The sequence below is a fragment of the Littorina saxatilis genome, linkage group LG6, assembly GCF_037325665.1.
Source record: "Littorina saxatilis isolate snail1 linkage group LG6, US_GU_Lsax_2.0, whole genome shotgun sequence".
NCBI classification, from domain to species: Eukaryota; Metazoa; Mollusca; class Gastropoda; order Littorinimorpha; family Littorinidae; genus Littorina; species Littorina saxatilis.
Window position 1 is genome coordinate 11523423 of NC_090250.1, and position 14661 is coordinate 11538083.

The following is a 14661-nucleotide window of genomic DNA, read 5'->3' on the forward strand; positions in this document are numbered from 1 at the left end:
TGATTGAAAGGCACAGTAAGCCTCCCGTAAACCATTACAGATACTGTCAGGCTTTTACACACAGTACAAACACCCTTTCATTAAAACACTCACCGCTTGAGAACATCCTAGGTGCCCTCCGTAAAGAGCGAGCAATTTTCAAAGAATTTATTTTTGCGTGGTTTATCTTACCCCTGAGCCATCGTGAACCCGTGTGATCCAGTTTCCCTTTTTTACAATGTAGTCGTCAGTTAGTAATTTGAATGCGACTCGATGTGAGCTTATCTGCAATAGCACGTTATTATGTACCTCCGACTATGCACGAAACAAACGGCTGTAGTTCACAAGGACTCTAGCGATGGCTTTTGACTGTTCAGAGGAACTGGCGAACCGTTGTCTGCTACGAGAACCACGACCTTGCGTGACCCTGCTTCCGGGCTTTTCTTTTTTCAAACTTTCAAAACTTCGAATTGTACTGATCTTGTCTTGATGAAAAAATAATTCTTTTATGATTTAAGAATGTTTGTGTAACAAGCTGTCAATTTATTATTTAGATTAAAAGTTAGGTCTAGCGCCAAAACGCACCACGGTCCGATTGTCTGACAGACAATCCGCAAAATTAATTCTTTAAAAATTGCTCGCTCTTTACGTAGGGCACCTAGGATGTTCCTGTTCGGTGAGTGTTTAAATGAGAGGGTGTTTGTACTGTGTGTATCTGTGATGGTTTATGGGAGGCTTACTGTGCCTTTAACTGTTGAGGTAAATTTTCACCTGAATCTTTAGAAGTGTTCATATAGGGATGATGTTCCAAGTAGCTTAGTACAATGTAGCAAATATACTATGTACAGATATAACTCTGTCAGGCTTTTTGTGGGCTGTGAAAGAGTAACACTAACTATAACAGTCACCTTCAAATAAATAATTCAAAATATTATGACGCAAGCCATTGCTGGCATCACAATGAAAACTGACCCCTGATGTGCATATTCTGCATTGTCCACTCGAAATGATGGCTTGTGTTCTTTTGAAAATATGAACATGAGAGCTAACCATTCACCATGATGGCTGGCCTGCACTGATGAATAGCCATGTTGGCAGTGTAGGCCAGCCATCATGGCAGCAGTGAATAGTCAGTTCCTAGCTATGGTCATATTTTGGAAAGAAAGGGTGTCATATGGAGCAAACACTGCACAAAATGCACATTGAAGCTTAATTGTCACTAATGCCCATTAATTGTTTGCTTTTAACTGATGCTATTGCAATAATTTGACTCTTTGTTTTGAAGGGGCACAGCCCATCATTAACAAATTTTAGTTCCAGAAAAGGTTTATTGCATGACATGTTTGTAGTTGCAATTTGATGATGCCTTGGTAATTTCCAGAGCCCTTGGAAAATTGGGTAATTGCATTCACCCTGAGTGGGTGTCAATTCCCATCTGCCAGTGTGAGAAGAAAACACTCTAAGGCCAACAAAAAAAACAGTCTGTTTACGGTATCCCGACCGACCCTATTTTTTCGCGCGACCCTAGACTTTTTTTGGGCATTTGTGGGGGAAAAAAAAAAGTCTTCGTTTTTTGGCAAAATAAATCTCGACCTACCGACCCTATTTTTTTTGCCTATGTTACCGTAAACAGACAATTTTTTTTTTGTGCCTAACCATCGTGCCACTCCGGCTCCATTTTTCCATTGTTTGTTTTTGAAAGGTGGAAGGTCTGAATACAAGACTTTGTTTGCAGGGTGCTGGGATGATACTGGCGCTGGAGTCCTCAATAAAGGAAGAAGTACGTTACAAGTTCAAAAGGTGAGTGCATGCTCTTTTCGTTTTAATTGTTTTTCTGAAAATCTACAGTCGACCCACGCCATCCAAATAGGGATAACATCGAACACTCCTTTTTACATTTAGTTAAAGTTTTGACTAAATGTTTTAATATAGAGGGGGAATGATCGAGACGAGGGTCGTGGTGTATGTGTGTGTGTGTGTGTGTGTAGAGCGATTCAGAGTAAACTACTGGACTGATCTTTATGAAATTTTACATGAGAGTTCCTGGGCATGATATCCCCAGATGTTTTTTTCATTTTTTCGATAAATGTCTTTGATGACGTCATATCTGGCTTTTTGTAAAAGTTGAGTCACACCCTCATTTTTCAATAAAATTGATTGAAATTTTGGCCAAGCAATCTTCGATGAAGGCTGGACTTTGGTATTGCATTTTAGCTTGGAGGCTTAAAAATTAATTGATGACTTTGGTCATTAAAAATCTGAAAATTGTAATTAAAATTATTGTTTTATAAAACGATCCAAAAACTATTTCATCTTATTTTTCATCATTTTCTGATTCCAAAAACATATAAATATGTTATATTCGAATTAAAAACAAGCTCTGAAAATTAAAAATATAAAAATTATGATTAAAATTAAATTTCTGAAATCGATTTTAAAACAATTTCATCTTATTCCTTGTCAGTTCCTCATTCCAAAAACATATAGATATGATATGTTTGGATTACAAACACGCTCAGAAAGTTAAAAAGAATAGAGATACAGAAAAGCGTGCTATCCTGATCAGCGCAACCACTACCGCGCTATTCTGGATTGTCAATTTCACTGCCTTTACCACGAGCGGTGGACAGACGATGCTACGAGTATACGGTCTTGCGGTAAAATGCAGTGCGTTCAGTTTTATTCTGTAAGTTTGACTGAGCTTGACTAAATGTTGTATTTTCGCCTTACGTGACTTGTTTAATTCCATATGGGTCGTGGGCATTGTTTATTGTTTATAAAGGTAATCCTTCAGAAAGTGGTTGATGTCCTATGGTGTTTCAGGATTATATACATGAAGTGTTGATCAAAAACTCGCAACAGTTTTAGAGATACAAACTTTTGTGAGGCTCTGGGTCGTGGACGACCCAGGAAGCATGGTGAAGGTTAGAGTGTGGCTGATTTGGACTTGGTACCTAGAAAAATATAGAAAATGCTTTGTTGATGCGCTCTTTCAGTCTTTGACTGTCCTCCTGTCTTGACAGTGTCATCAGTTAGTTATCAAGCTCCCAGTACTGACTCCTGAATCTTTGTTCCATTCCTCTCATCCACTCCTTATCCACAGTTATAAAAACTGTGCTTGTCAGATTATCAGATTATTGTTGTTCTGCTTTTCAGGTTTTTCATAACTGCGATGTTTGTTGTCACAACGTTATACATCACTTTTGGAACTTGTGGCTACTTGGTGAGTAAACACTTGGCAAAACGAAGTATTTCTGTAATCCAAAATCAGATAAACTGCTTATGTTCCCAAAATCACAATCCAAAAACAAGAATGGTTAGTTAATGGAACGATTAATTTTTGACAAAACAAATACATGTATGCATAAGTACGTCAACCCAAAGGTCTTTATAGTGGAAAGACAAACAAACAATTAATATGAAACTTATCTGATAATGATTTTTGACTCACATGCGAAGCAAAAGTGAGTCTATGTACTCACCCGAGTCGTCCGTCCGTCCGTCCGGAAAACTTTAACGTTGAATATTTCTTGGACACTATTCAGTCTATCAGTACCAAATTTAGCAAGATGGTGTATGATGACAAGGCCCCAAAAAACATACATTGCATCTTGACCTTGCTTCAAGGTCAAGGTCGCAGGGGCCATAAATGTTGTCTAAAAAACAGCTATTTTTCACATTTTTCACATTTTCTCTGAAGTTTTTGAGATTGAATACCTCACCTATATATGATATATAGGGCAAAGTAAGCCCCATCTTTTGATACCAGTTTGGTTTACCTTGCTTCAAGGTCAAGGTCACAGGAGCTCTTCAAAGTTGGATTGTATACATATTTTGAAGTGACCTTGACCCTGAACTATGGAAGATAACTGTTTCAAACTTAAAAATTATGTGGGGCACATGTTATGCTTTCATCATGAGACACATTTGGTCACATATGATCAAGGTCAAGGTCACTTTGACCCTTATGAAATGTGACCAAAATAAGGTAGTGAACCACTAAAAGTGACCATATCTCATGGTAGAAAGAGCCAATAAGCACCATTGTACTTCCTATGTCTTGAATTAACAGCTTTGTGTTGCATGACCTTGGATGACCTTGACCTTGGGTCAAGGTCACATGTATTTTGGTAGGAAAAATGTGTAAAGCAGAAGGTCAAGCATGTGAGTCGTATGGGCTTTGCCCTTCTTGTTGTCTAATCTCTGGCAAGGCGTGCCTTTATCTTTATTTTCTTCTTCTTCTGCATTCATGGCCTGAAACTCCCACGTACACTCGTGTTTTTTTGCACAAGTGGGTTTTTACAAATGTAAGAGGTTCACATTTACATGTGTACATATCAAATCTTGAGATGTATTTTCATTTATTCCAGTGGTGCAGTCACTTTGTAAAGAAAGTCCGTTAATTCAAAATTTTGATTATCTCCTTAGTCTGTATCTCTGTGTTTGAGGATAACTCTGGTGTGACCAGTGTGCTTGTCTTCCCCTGCCAGTGAAAACGTCTGTCTTGTGTAGGGATAACACATTTCTAATCAATAATGCAATTTTTGTATTAACCATTTAAAGTTTAGTATTTTGGAATCTTCTATGTTATCTATCTATGTATATATACGACTAGTGTCTGTCTGTCTGTCTGTCTGTCTGTCTGTCTGTTCGCGATGCACGGCCAAAGTTCTCGGTGGATCTTTTTCAAATTTGGACACCGTATTCAGCTACACCCCGGACACAACCTCATCGATGAGATGTTTCAACACGTGCTCTCAGCGCGCAGCACTGTGCGCGCTGAACCGATTTTTTTTTTTTTAGTCGGGATCCACTACCAGTAACTCTTCCTTATCTTCTCCAGTGTTTTCAGCCGCGATTATCTCCCTTCCTCCGTGTGGCGTCAATCCATATTCCCGTTACTACGTTACTATTTTTAGAAGGTCACTGCACGTTACTATTTTTAGAAGGTTTCCAGTGTTTTGCGCGTTTATCTCCTTTCCTTCGTGCACCGGCAAAGCCGGCGTACACCCGGTGCCGGGTCCCAGGCGCAGCCTGGTATTCGGCTCTACTTCTTCCCGGCGAAGCCGGTACCCGGCGAAGCGGGTAATCATCTAGTTAATGAATATTTATAGTATTTTGAGGCACTGAAAGTAGTTGAGTGCAAAGAACTAGTTTCGTCTGGCTACAGAATAAGACAGTGCTTATCTTGCAATTCTGGAACTTTTCCCCCCATTTTCGGCCACTTCACCCTTTGACTCCAAGAGAGGAGCATGGTTTAGTGATGAGGATCATGACTTTTTCCATATGTCTTTGACAGAACTATAAGCTGTACTTTTTTTTTTTCTTTTTTTTTTTTCCTTTTTTTTTTTTCCTTTCCACTTCACCTCATCTCGACTTATACAGTACTCACAATCTTCTAATGTGCATTTCATTTTCGAATATACTATTCAAATCGTATCTATCACCATACTTATATTTACTAATACACATTTTTGCAATCAAAATAATGTGATTAATTTCCTTATCATTTTGGCATATCATATATTACTAGGTTGATAACCAAACAAGACATCGTGTTCTGAAAGGTGCACATTTAATCCTGTATTTCTAAAAATAAAATGGACAACATTTTCCCAAAAGCTCGTCAACTTCTCACACTGCCAAAAAAAGTGTTGAACATAATCAATGTGTTTACAAAATGTACATAATTTTGTTTCTCTAATTTTCATTTTATTTTATAATATATTCGTGGGATAAATATTATGTAGTATTTTCCATTGTAACAATCTCTATCTTTCTTCTTTTTTACATTCGCTTGCTAACAGCCAATAACTGTGATCTAGTTTAACCTGATATTTATGTAACCAAAATGTAACAGCGCAAGGCTCGCTCGCTTTAGAGTGGACTATCAGCATGCGAAACTTTCTCGCGGAGGGGTTAATGATCACAGGGTTCCGCGTGTCTAGGTCATTATTGTGTTCGCCTGCTCGCGGGCTGGCTGTGTTTTTGCGAAGTGCAAGCGCTCGCACAGCGGTCTTCATTGCGCCGTACTCAAAAAATCTAGAGGGACTGTATCCTATCTTTGTGCACAGCTGGTTAAAAGGAATCATATCTTCGTTAACCCAAATATCTTTCACCGTATCTAAGTGCGCTTCTATCCATTTTTGAGTCACTTGAGAAAAAGTGACTCTATGTAATCGGTCAGTGTTAGTCTGTCCGGCCGGCCGTCCGTAGACACCACCTTAACGTTGGACTTTTCTCGGAAACTATCAAAGCGATCGGGCTCATATTTTGTTTAGTCGTGACCTCCAATGACCTCTACACTTTAACGATGGTTTCGTTGACCTTTGACCTTTTTCAAGGTCACAGGTCAGCGTCAAAGGAAAAATTAGACATTTTATATCTTTGACAAAGTTCATCGGATGTGATTGAAACTTTGTAGGATTATTCTTTACATCAAAGTATTTACATCTGTAGCCTTTTACGAACGTTATCAGAAAAACAAGGGAGATAACTAGCCTTTTCTGTTCGGCAACACACAACTTAACGTTGGGCTTTTCTTGGAAACTATAAAAGTGACCGGGCTCAAATTTTATGTGAACGTGACTCATTGTGTTGTGAATAGCAATTTCTTCCTGTCCATCTGATGCCTCATATAATATTCAGAACTGCGAAAGTGACTCGATCGAGCGTTTGCTCTTCTTGTTTAAAATATAAGCTTTTATTTTTATAAACCACATTTATATTGTTCCACAAACATTGATCACCAAAGCGATCTTCTCTCATAAATCAATGCTTTATTATGGATCCATTTTAAGAGAACTTCTTTCCAAAAATTTGATCGAATGCATTCAATACCTTGGAACAGTTTTAGTGGTGTTGTGGCTTTAAAACAAAGTAAATTTCTTCCCAATACCTGATAAAGACTTAATGGAATCGTTGTCCACGGTTCATGTTTTCGTTGTTGAAGTTTTGCTGCCCATGTGAGTAAAAAAGAAGTCTGCATATCATGGACGTTTATCATGTTAATACCACCTTCTTCCACCACATTACACAATACATTTCATTTAACTTTTTCAAAGGCTTTTGTATTTGAATACTTCCTTTTCCAGAGAAACCTGAATAAAATAGTATTCAACTTATCGAGAACTTTAACAGTGGCAAGAAGCGCCTGCATAACGTAAACAAATTGTGAAACTAAGAAGGACTTAAGGTAGTTCACTGGACCCGTTAAATATAATTTGGTTTCTCCCAAAAGTTGGTTATTTTTTAAGTTCGATCTGTCTGCTATGCATTCAGCATAAAAAAAATATAGGGTAGTGGGTTCGTTTCGGAGCTATGAGTCTCGGAAGACAGTGCCCGTTTTGAATTTTGGACCGAAAAATCGAAAAATGGGTATGTTTTGAAAACGGCCAATTACACAAACATCTGCATAGGAATAGTCATTTAAAAAATATCACCCAAAGCAGCAATGGGCAGGTAACGAAGTGCACTGGTAAACGAAAATGTTGCGCATACTCAAACTTTGTGACGTCACGTCTTTTGCCAGAGTTTATTTTAAATTTGTTCCTCATGTTGAGGTATTTTATTGCTGGTAGCCTGGAAATAAATTACGATTTGATGAGATGGGTTGTAAACGCAAGAGCGATCAAAACGGCATTAAAAAAAACAAAAAAAACGACAGGTTGGTAGTGTTTTTAGGGGGGGGGTTCACTCCCTTGATTAACCCCACCCTTTGCACTATTACTGTCCAGTGTGCCTCAGAAAAATATGTGTCACGATAATGTAAAGGGCTGTTGTCCGATCATTTGTCTCAGATATATGAGCCAACTAAATTATGTTTTTAAAAACCACTGTTACATATGACCTCTGTTGAAAGTCAAAGGTCACCGCAACTTTGAAAGGCCACAAGTCCGATTCAAATGTAATAAAAACGCCAATCAAAAGGTGGAGGTCACTTGTTTGATACAAGTGTAATAATAAAAATTAATAATCAAGGCTTGGTTTATAATTTTGCTTAATAGTGCGTACTGTTATTTGTTACGGTTTGAAGGCTGGGACTTTTTGAGGGTGGAATTAAAGCAATTTTTCGCCTTATGGGCCCCTTATGCCTCGAAGGACTTCAATTATTGTATTATCTGCTGCCAGCGTACAGTAGAAAGAGGGCTGCATACACAAGACACTTGTTCTTAATACTACTGGCTGTTATTCTAGTTCAAACACCGGTTTTAACATGTGGTATTCTGATGCAATCACGCTGTGAGCATCACGGGTTGGGAGACACTCTCTTACCTGCTACCGGAGCTTCAATGTTAGCTTTGGTGATTATTACGATGTCACTGGCAAAGAGAACGGCTTTGTACCGATTTCATTAGATGCCCACGTGTTTTTGACCTCGTGGTTGGGAGGCGTGTCGCATTGTTTTTATTTCTGGCGGTGTCGTCATTTTCTGACGTCATTCACTTACGCTGCCTGAAAAATGTGACGTTTGTTCTATTTACGTCATTCGAATGTTCGACGTGTTCTTCTTCTTCTTCTTCTTCTGCGTTCCCTGTTCGATGTGTTCGAATTCCCAGCCTGCCAGGAAAAAATGGCGACACAACTCAGTGGCTTCCCTTTGTGTATGAAGAGTAATATCCCTGTCTCCATTTGACCTGCCTTAATAATACACAATTTGCCGCTTGTACTTAAATTTCTTCTTGACCATCTGCAAATGATTTGTTCAACTTTTTCAAGTCTTTTGGACCAATTTTCCATAATTTCAGAGGCCGGGATGTAATTTTTAAAAATAATTCCCATGATTTTAACCTGGGTATTCCATTTAATATCGCAATATTTCTCTTGACAGTTTTTACGTGATCCCAACCACATTGCTTCCGTTTTACTTTTATTTAATTTTAAGCGAGATATATTGGAGAAATCATCAATGATTTTCAAAACCGTTTCCATGTCGTTTTTATCTTGAAGTAAAACAGTTATGTCATCGGCGTACATAGCCAGTTTCAAGATACGCGATGTTTGTTCTGCAAAACCTACATCTGGTAAGGCAAATCCTTTAACCCTTGCGCTGCCAATCAAAACTTGCGTATGTGCATTCCTGACTGCCAGGGAATATTGGAGTTCGGGGTGTAATAATTCACAAAAAATTCTAGCTCCAAACTGGCAGTAGGTAGGTAAGTAAAACCTATGTTATTTTTAAGGGAAATTGAACCAAGAATCTGTTTTTAGTGTCTAATCATGGAAATAATAATTAGTTTGGCTTATAATGATGTTTAAATATGAACTTTTGAAAAATCAGTCCGGCGCATCTTCCGGTGCCTGTGGATCAAACACAGGTTGCCGTTTTGCTTGCTCCAAGAAAGGATTATAATCACTATCATCTACCTGTTTCCAACGAATCGTCCGAAAGAAGATCTCCCCCTTCCCCTGTCAGTATCCATAATCATTTGCACCGCCTGTAGCGTTAGTCCGGCTTTGTTTTTCCCTACTAGGGCCCGGTCGACTGTCACCGTTAGCCATTTTGACGAGTCGAGATTTCTCTCCCCTACCCTGTCGCCAAGGCCGAAAATAGCCTTCAGACGCAAAACCGCGTCACCATTTATGTTTATTCATGAGAATGAGGTATCCTACCAAGCCATTGGCTGCTATTTGTGTGTCAGCAGTGACGTAGCATTTCTGGAAAATCCCGGAACGGAGAAGACGGGTTTACCCGTCCTAAGGTGCTGCAGCTGCACAAGCGCATGACGGGAATACCCGTCCTAAGGCAGTCAAGTGGTTAATATTGGGGTGACTTCGGATTTTGATTGCTAATAATTCTACAGCAAGCACGAAGGCCAAAGGTGAGAGGGGACATCCCTGACGGATTCCGGAATTCACACTTATTTCTTCAGCTCGTGGTGTTTGTCATTAAAACTTTAATCCATTTCACAAATTTTTCGCCAAAACCAAATTTTTTAAAGGACCAGACCACATAGTCTTTTGAGATGGAATCGTAGGCTCGGGCGTAGTCAAGGGCAAGTAATATACCGGGTTGATTTCTTTCATTAGCGTAATTAATGACATCATCAATTAATCTAATCAAGTTACTTGCCTTTCTTCCCTTAATAAATCCTGTCTGATCTTCTGACACGAGGTCAGAAATAACACCAGATAAGCGCTGCGATAAACATTTTGACAGCATTTTATAATCTGTATTGGTTACAGATATAGGTCTCCAATTCTTTAGGCTATCTCTCGGCAAATCTTTACCCTTATGAATCAACGTGATAACTGCACTTTTCTGAGTATCTGACAATTCACCGACTCTAAATGCATTAACCACCATAATTTTTACTTTAGGCCAAAAAAATGTCATGAAACTTGCAGTCAATCCGTTTAAGCTGTACTGTTAGTCTACTTAGACGGCCTTCTGATCTATAGCGAGAACTTTCAGAACTTCGGAAGAGTGTGGACGTATTTTGTTGTGTGCTCCACTAACTCAGGAGATGTAGCCAACTGTGTATTGTGGCTTGTAGCCACCGGCTTTGGTCGGTAGGCGAGAAGAAGATGTTTAAAACACAGGAATAAAGTTTGCCATGCCAGTATTCTGCTGTTCAGTGTCACAATGTCATATGTTGTGTCCGTGAGAGATTGAGTCCAGAGTGAGTCCATAACACATCAACATCAAGAGAAGAGAAACAAAACATTCTTTTCCAAATCCCCCTACACATGTATAACCGTTTTTTACCATGCCGTTGTTGTTTTTTTTAAGTGTGCTTGGTATTTTCGTGTTTCTATAACCCACTGAACTTTGACATGGACTACAGGATGTTTTCCATGCACACTTGGTCTTGTACTTGCGTTTACACACGAAAGGGAATAAGGTAATAGCAGGTCAGCACAAAGTTGACCTGGGAAATCGGGAAAATCTCCACCCATAACCCACCAGGCGCTGGGATTCGAACAAGCGACCTTCCGCATAGGAAGCCAGGGTTTTATCCACTAGGCCATTACGCCTGTCTGGTGCCTTTATGATTCACCTTTGTTCATTTCACTGACAATGTTAGAGATCTGAATTTTTCAAGTTTCTCACTTTCTCTTGCTTTTTTTGCTTTCGTTCGCATTTTAAAGGCACAGTGCAGCTCACAGCCTTCGTTTTGCGTTTTTGTTGCAGCTGAGTGCATTTACAGTTAAAAAATCCTCCTATGGTAGTAAAACAAACCCAAAACTACCCAACGACGACATCTGTGAAGCTCGACAGTTTCTTGTCCACGCGAGTGCATAAATTAACCTAGTTATTACGTGGTGTTTGGTCGGAGTTCGATTCAACTGAGTGATTCCGGCCTCCATTTTGTTTTACACAAACTCATGATGACGTCTGACATAGTTTGCTAGTGACGTGTCTTTTTGTGCATCATGTGGTGATCTACCTGATCTAAATTTAGATCCAAAAATAGGCCAAGACCAGCCGGGTCCGAGTACGAAATTAATTCGTAAAAAAATTGCAGTTCTTGACTCTTTGGGTGCAAGTCAATGAAACTTGGTAGTTCTTCTAACGGATAGCTGCCTGAGGTATGACTAAAAGCCCCAGTGCACCTGGATTTGACAAGTTCAGTATCTTTAATATTTAAAAAATCAACTCTTGTGAAGCTGGTAACACACAGCAAGCCATGTCTTCTTCTTGGCTTTACTTCGCGAACAAAAATTAGTAAAGCTGTCCTCATCTGATGCAAGTACGCTGGTTGGTGGCTGATAAGACCTATGCGAGATAGGCCAGACATGCCACAACGGCTGCAGGGGAAGGTCTGGGAAGGTGCTGACACTGTAGCGGCACCTTGTTTTTTTTCCGGTGCTGCCTCTTTTTTTCTGTGCTTGCTCTGCAGCTGTACTCAAATTATGACGAGCTTACCTTAGTCTTATTGTAGTTTTATCGACCATAATGTGGAGAGGAAAAGGATTACGTGCCGCACCCTTTTTAATGCGGTCATAAATTGGCTGACTGACTAGACATTTTCAGGCTATAAGTTAACTATTACCCTCCCTATCCCTTTCCTCCTCTCTCTTTCTGCACCATTTGCACGTAGTTTAACGGGACAATTTTCTGCATTCACTCTCACATAATCCTTTTCATCTCGACATTGTGGTAGATAAACCTACAATTAGACTTCACTTACTAAGGTAAGCTCGCCATAATTTTGCAATTCCATTAACTAACCATTCTTGTTTTTTTATTGTAAGTATTTTTATGGCAGACAATGTGCAAGAAGAGAAACGGGAAAAGATGATGAGAGTATAGGGTATGAACAAAATGTTAAATAATATTTACACAGGTTTGGATTTTGTATGACTGCATTTATATTGTTGTTTCAAAAGTGTTACACTTGTCCTTCGCATTGGAATGCTGTCTTGTCTCATAAAGAGCTTTGTCTACAGTGACTGGAATGTAGCTTTGTTTTGCAGTCATTTGGCCCAGAAACCAAGTCCATTATCACCCTCAACCTGCCCAAAGGTGAGTCTGGGGCTTAGTTTGATGTTTTGATAGCTCATTTATCCTTGATCCTTCTCGCTTCCTGCTTTTTTCTTTCGTTTGGCGTTCCTTTTTTCTGCTAGTTGTTTTACCTTATGTAACATGGGGCAAGCTCAAGAGAGATCACCCTCATTGTAAGCCACGCCTCATCAAAATTCTGGTTAAAGGCAAGTGTGCTGTTGTGCCTGCTAGATTATGCACAGAAAAGATCAACATCATGAGTCGAGACATAAAACTGTTGGTGCATCAATTAAACTTTGTTGTCAGGTAGTCAAAAATGTGAAAGAGAAAATCGAGTGAACTTTAGCCACCTTATTGCTTTAGAACTGAGATATTCACATTTCCACATCCACAGACATTCCATCTCGGAAAGGAAGAGCAAAAAAACATGTAGATCTCCCCATAAACGGCTCAGTTTGGGAGGAGAAAAGGACCTATCCTCCCTACCAACTAGTACACACGGAGAGTTAAAAATGAGTACGGACAATAAACTGTTTCAGATCATGGTTTCATTTGCATCGCCTACCTGAATTTTTTCAATTTTTAGATTCTCTCTGATCAGTTAACTTCAAAAACACTGGTCTTCGTCGTTTTATGCAAAAGAGAATGCTTATGGAGAAAAAAAGAATGCCACAGTACGCCACTACATATGTAATGGGACATGATGAAAGGGAGTCGTATCAAGCATTGGTTTTTCTTGTTTTTATAAGTTTTGTCCGGATGAAATGAGTCGAACAGTTGTGAGCAGTCACAAACATATGCTCATCCTGTTGTTTCCAGCACAAACATTGGTAGTACAGACTGTCATGCAAATCAGTTATTCTGCATACTTTTAGTTTTATGTTGCACTGTGTGTGTGTGTGTGTGTGTGTGTTTCAGGGACGGGTCTGGACTTTGGGATGATGGTGAAGTCGTGTCTGTGTCTGGGTATCTTCTTCACATACCCTGTGATGATGTTTCCCGTTATTAAGATCCTGGAGACCTATTTTCTGCCTGACGCAGCCAAGTTTGTCTGGAAAGCTGTGAGCATTCACCTCTTCATCCCACATGTGTAGTTGACAGTCCATTTTACTTTGGTTTTATTATACGTTGTTTGTATTTTTGACCAAAATATGACATTTGACACACAGGGAGAGTCATTGTTCTATTAGACTGCACAATTGATCCTGCTTTTGACTGGCCTTTCAAAACGTTACGACTTGAACAATTTTAGTCTTTTGTGAACTATAGGATTGAGTGTACCAAGTCCCTGCATCATAAGGAGGGTGTTGGTGGGTTTTTATTTTAGCACACACATGTGCCTAACAGTTCAAACTAGTAAGGGAATCGTGCTGTTTATTATTTTTTAAATTTTATTGTTTACTAGTCACAGACTAAACCATAAAGCATACAAAGTGTTACTACATGATCTTCAATGTTTGTTTTTTTAAACCATATGCACAATTTCATCAATGGTCTAGTTCAAATGGAAGTTAGAGGTGATTATATGAAGGTAGTGTCACATTCAAAGCTAATCATAGATAATAACTTGACTGCAGGGGAGATAAATATGTGGAGTGCTGAAGGTTAAAAAAGAGAATGTATACATTGTGGAGGGGGGGGGGTGTGTCTTAAAAGCAGGGTTCCAATGTAATGCACTGTAAGACTAAGAGCCTATACAACGTACCCTGAATTTTAGCTGTTAGCATTGCCTTGGAAATGTTTTGTGTAGTAATAGGTACTCAAAAGTGATTTTTCAAACTCCAGAATTAAAGGTTATAACTTGCATGGTCTTGTAGATCTTTTTATTCTGAGCACAGTGATGTAAATTTGCATTCTGTAGGTGAATTAGTTTAGTAGTTATGTACATTTGAAAAGTGCAATTTTAGGCCTTTTAAACTCACTTTTTTCAAGAATAAGAAATTGTCAACTTTGGAGCCTCACTGTGAAACCAAAACAAGAAATATGAAGCTAATTTTGAACAGATTACCTCTCCATATCTAAGACTTATAGCTCAATTTTTTTCAAAATGTACGGGTAAGAAATAATTGAATTGAAGAACCCAAACTTGGGAAAATCGTCCAATTGTACCGTTCAAACACGTCGAAATCTTTAAAAGGATATATTTCAGCTTCTAACTGTCCTACCAACATGAACTTTACATCAAAATGATCAGCATCAACAGATCTGTAAACACATATACGGGCGTTTTTCAA

The 14661-nt window shown here is 39.0% G+C and overlaps 1 protein-coding gene across 1 annotated transcript in view; it reads left to right on the plus strand.

Moving 5' to 3' along the window:
* The window catches only part of LOC138968522 (uncharacterized), a 156380-nt gene that overhangs the window by 109739 nt on the left and 31980 nt on the right, over positions 1-14661 (plus strand). The window contains exons 10-13 of the mRNA XM_070341101.1: positions 1715-1779; positions 3136-3202; positions 12400-12448; positions 13346-13488. Coding sequence (XP_070197202.1) covers positions 1715-1779; positions 3136-3202; positions 12400-12448; positions 13346-13488 — 324 coding nt within the window. The remainder of the gene's footprint in view (positions 1-1714; positions 1780-3135; positions 3203-12399; positions 12449-13345; positions 13489-14661) is intronic.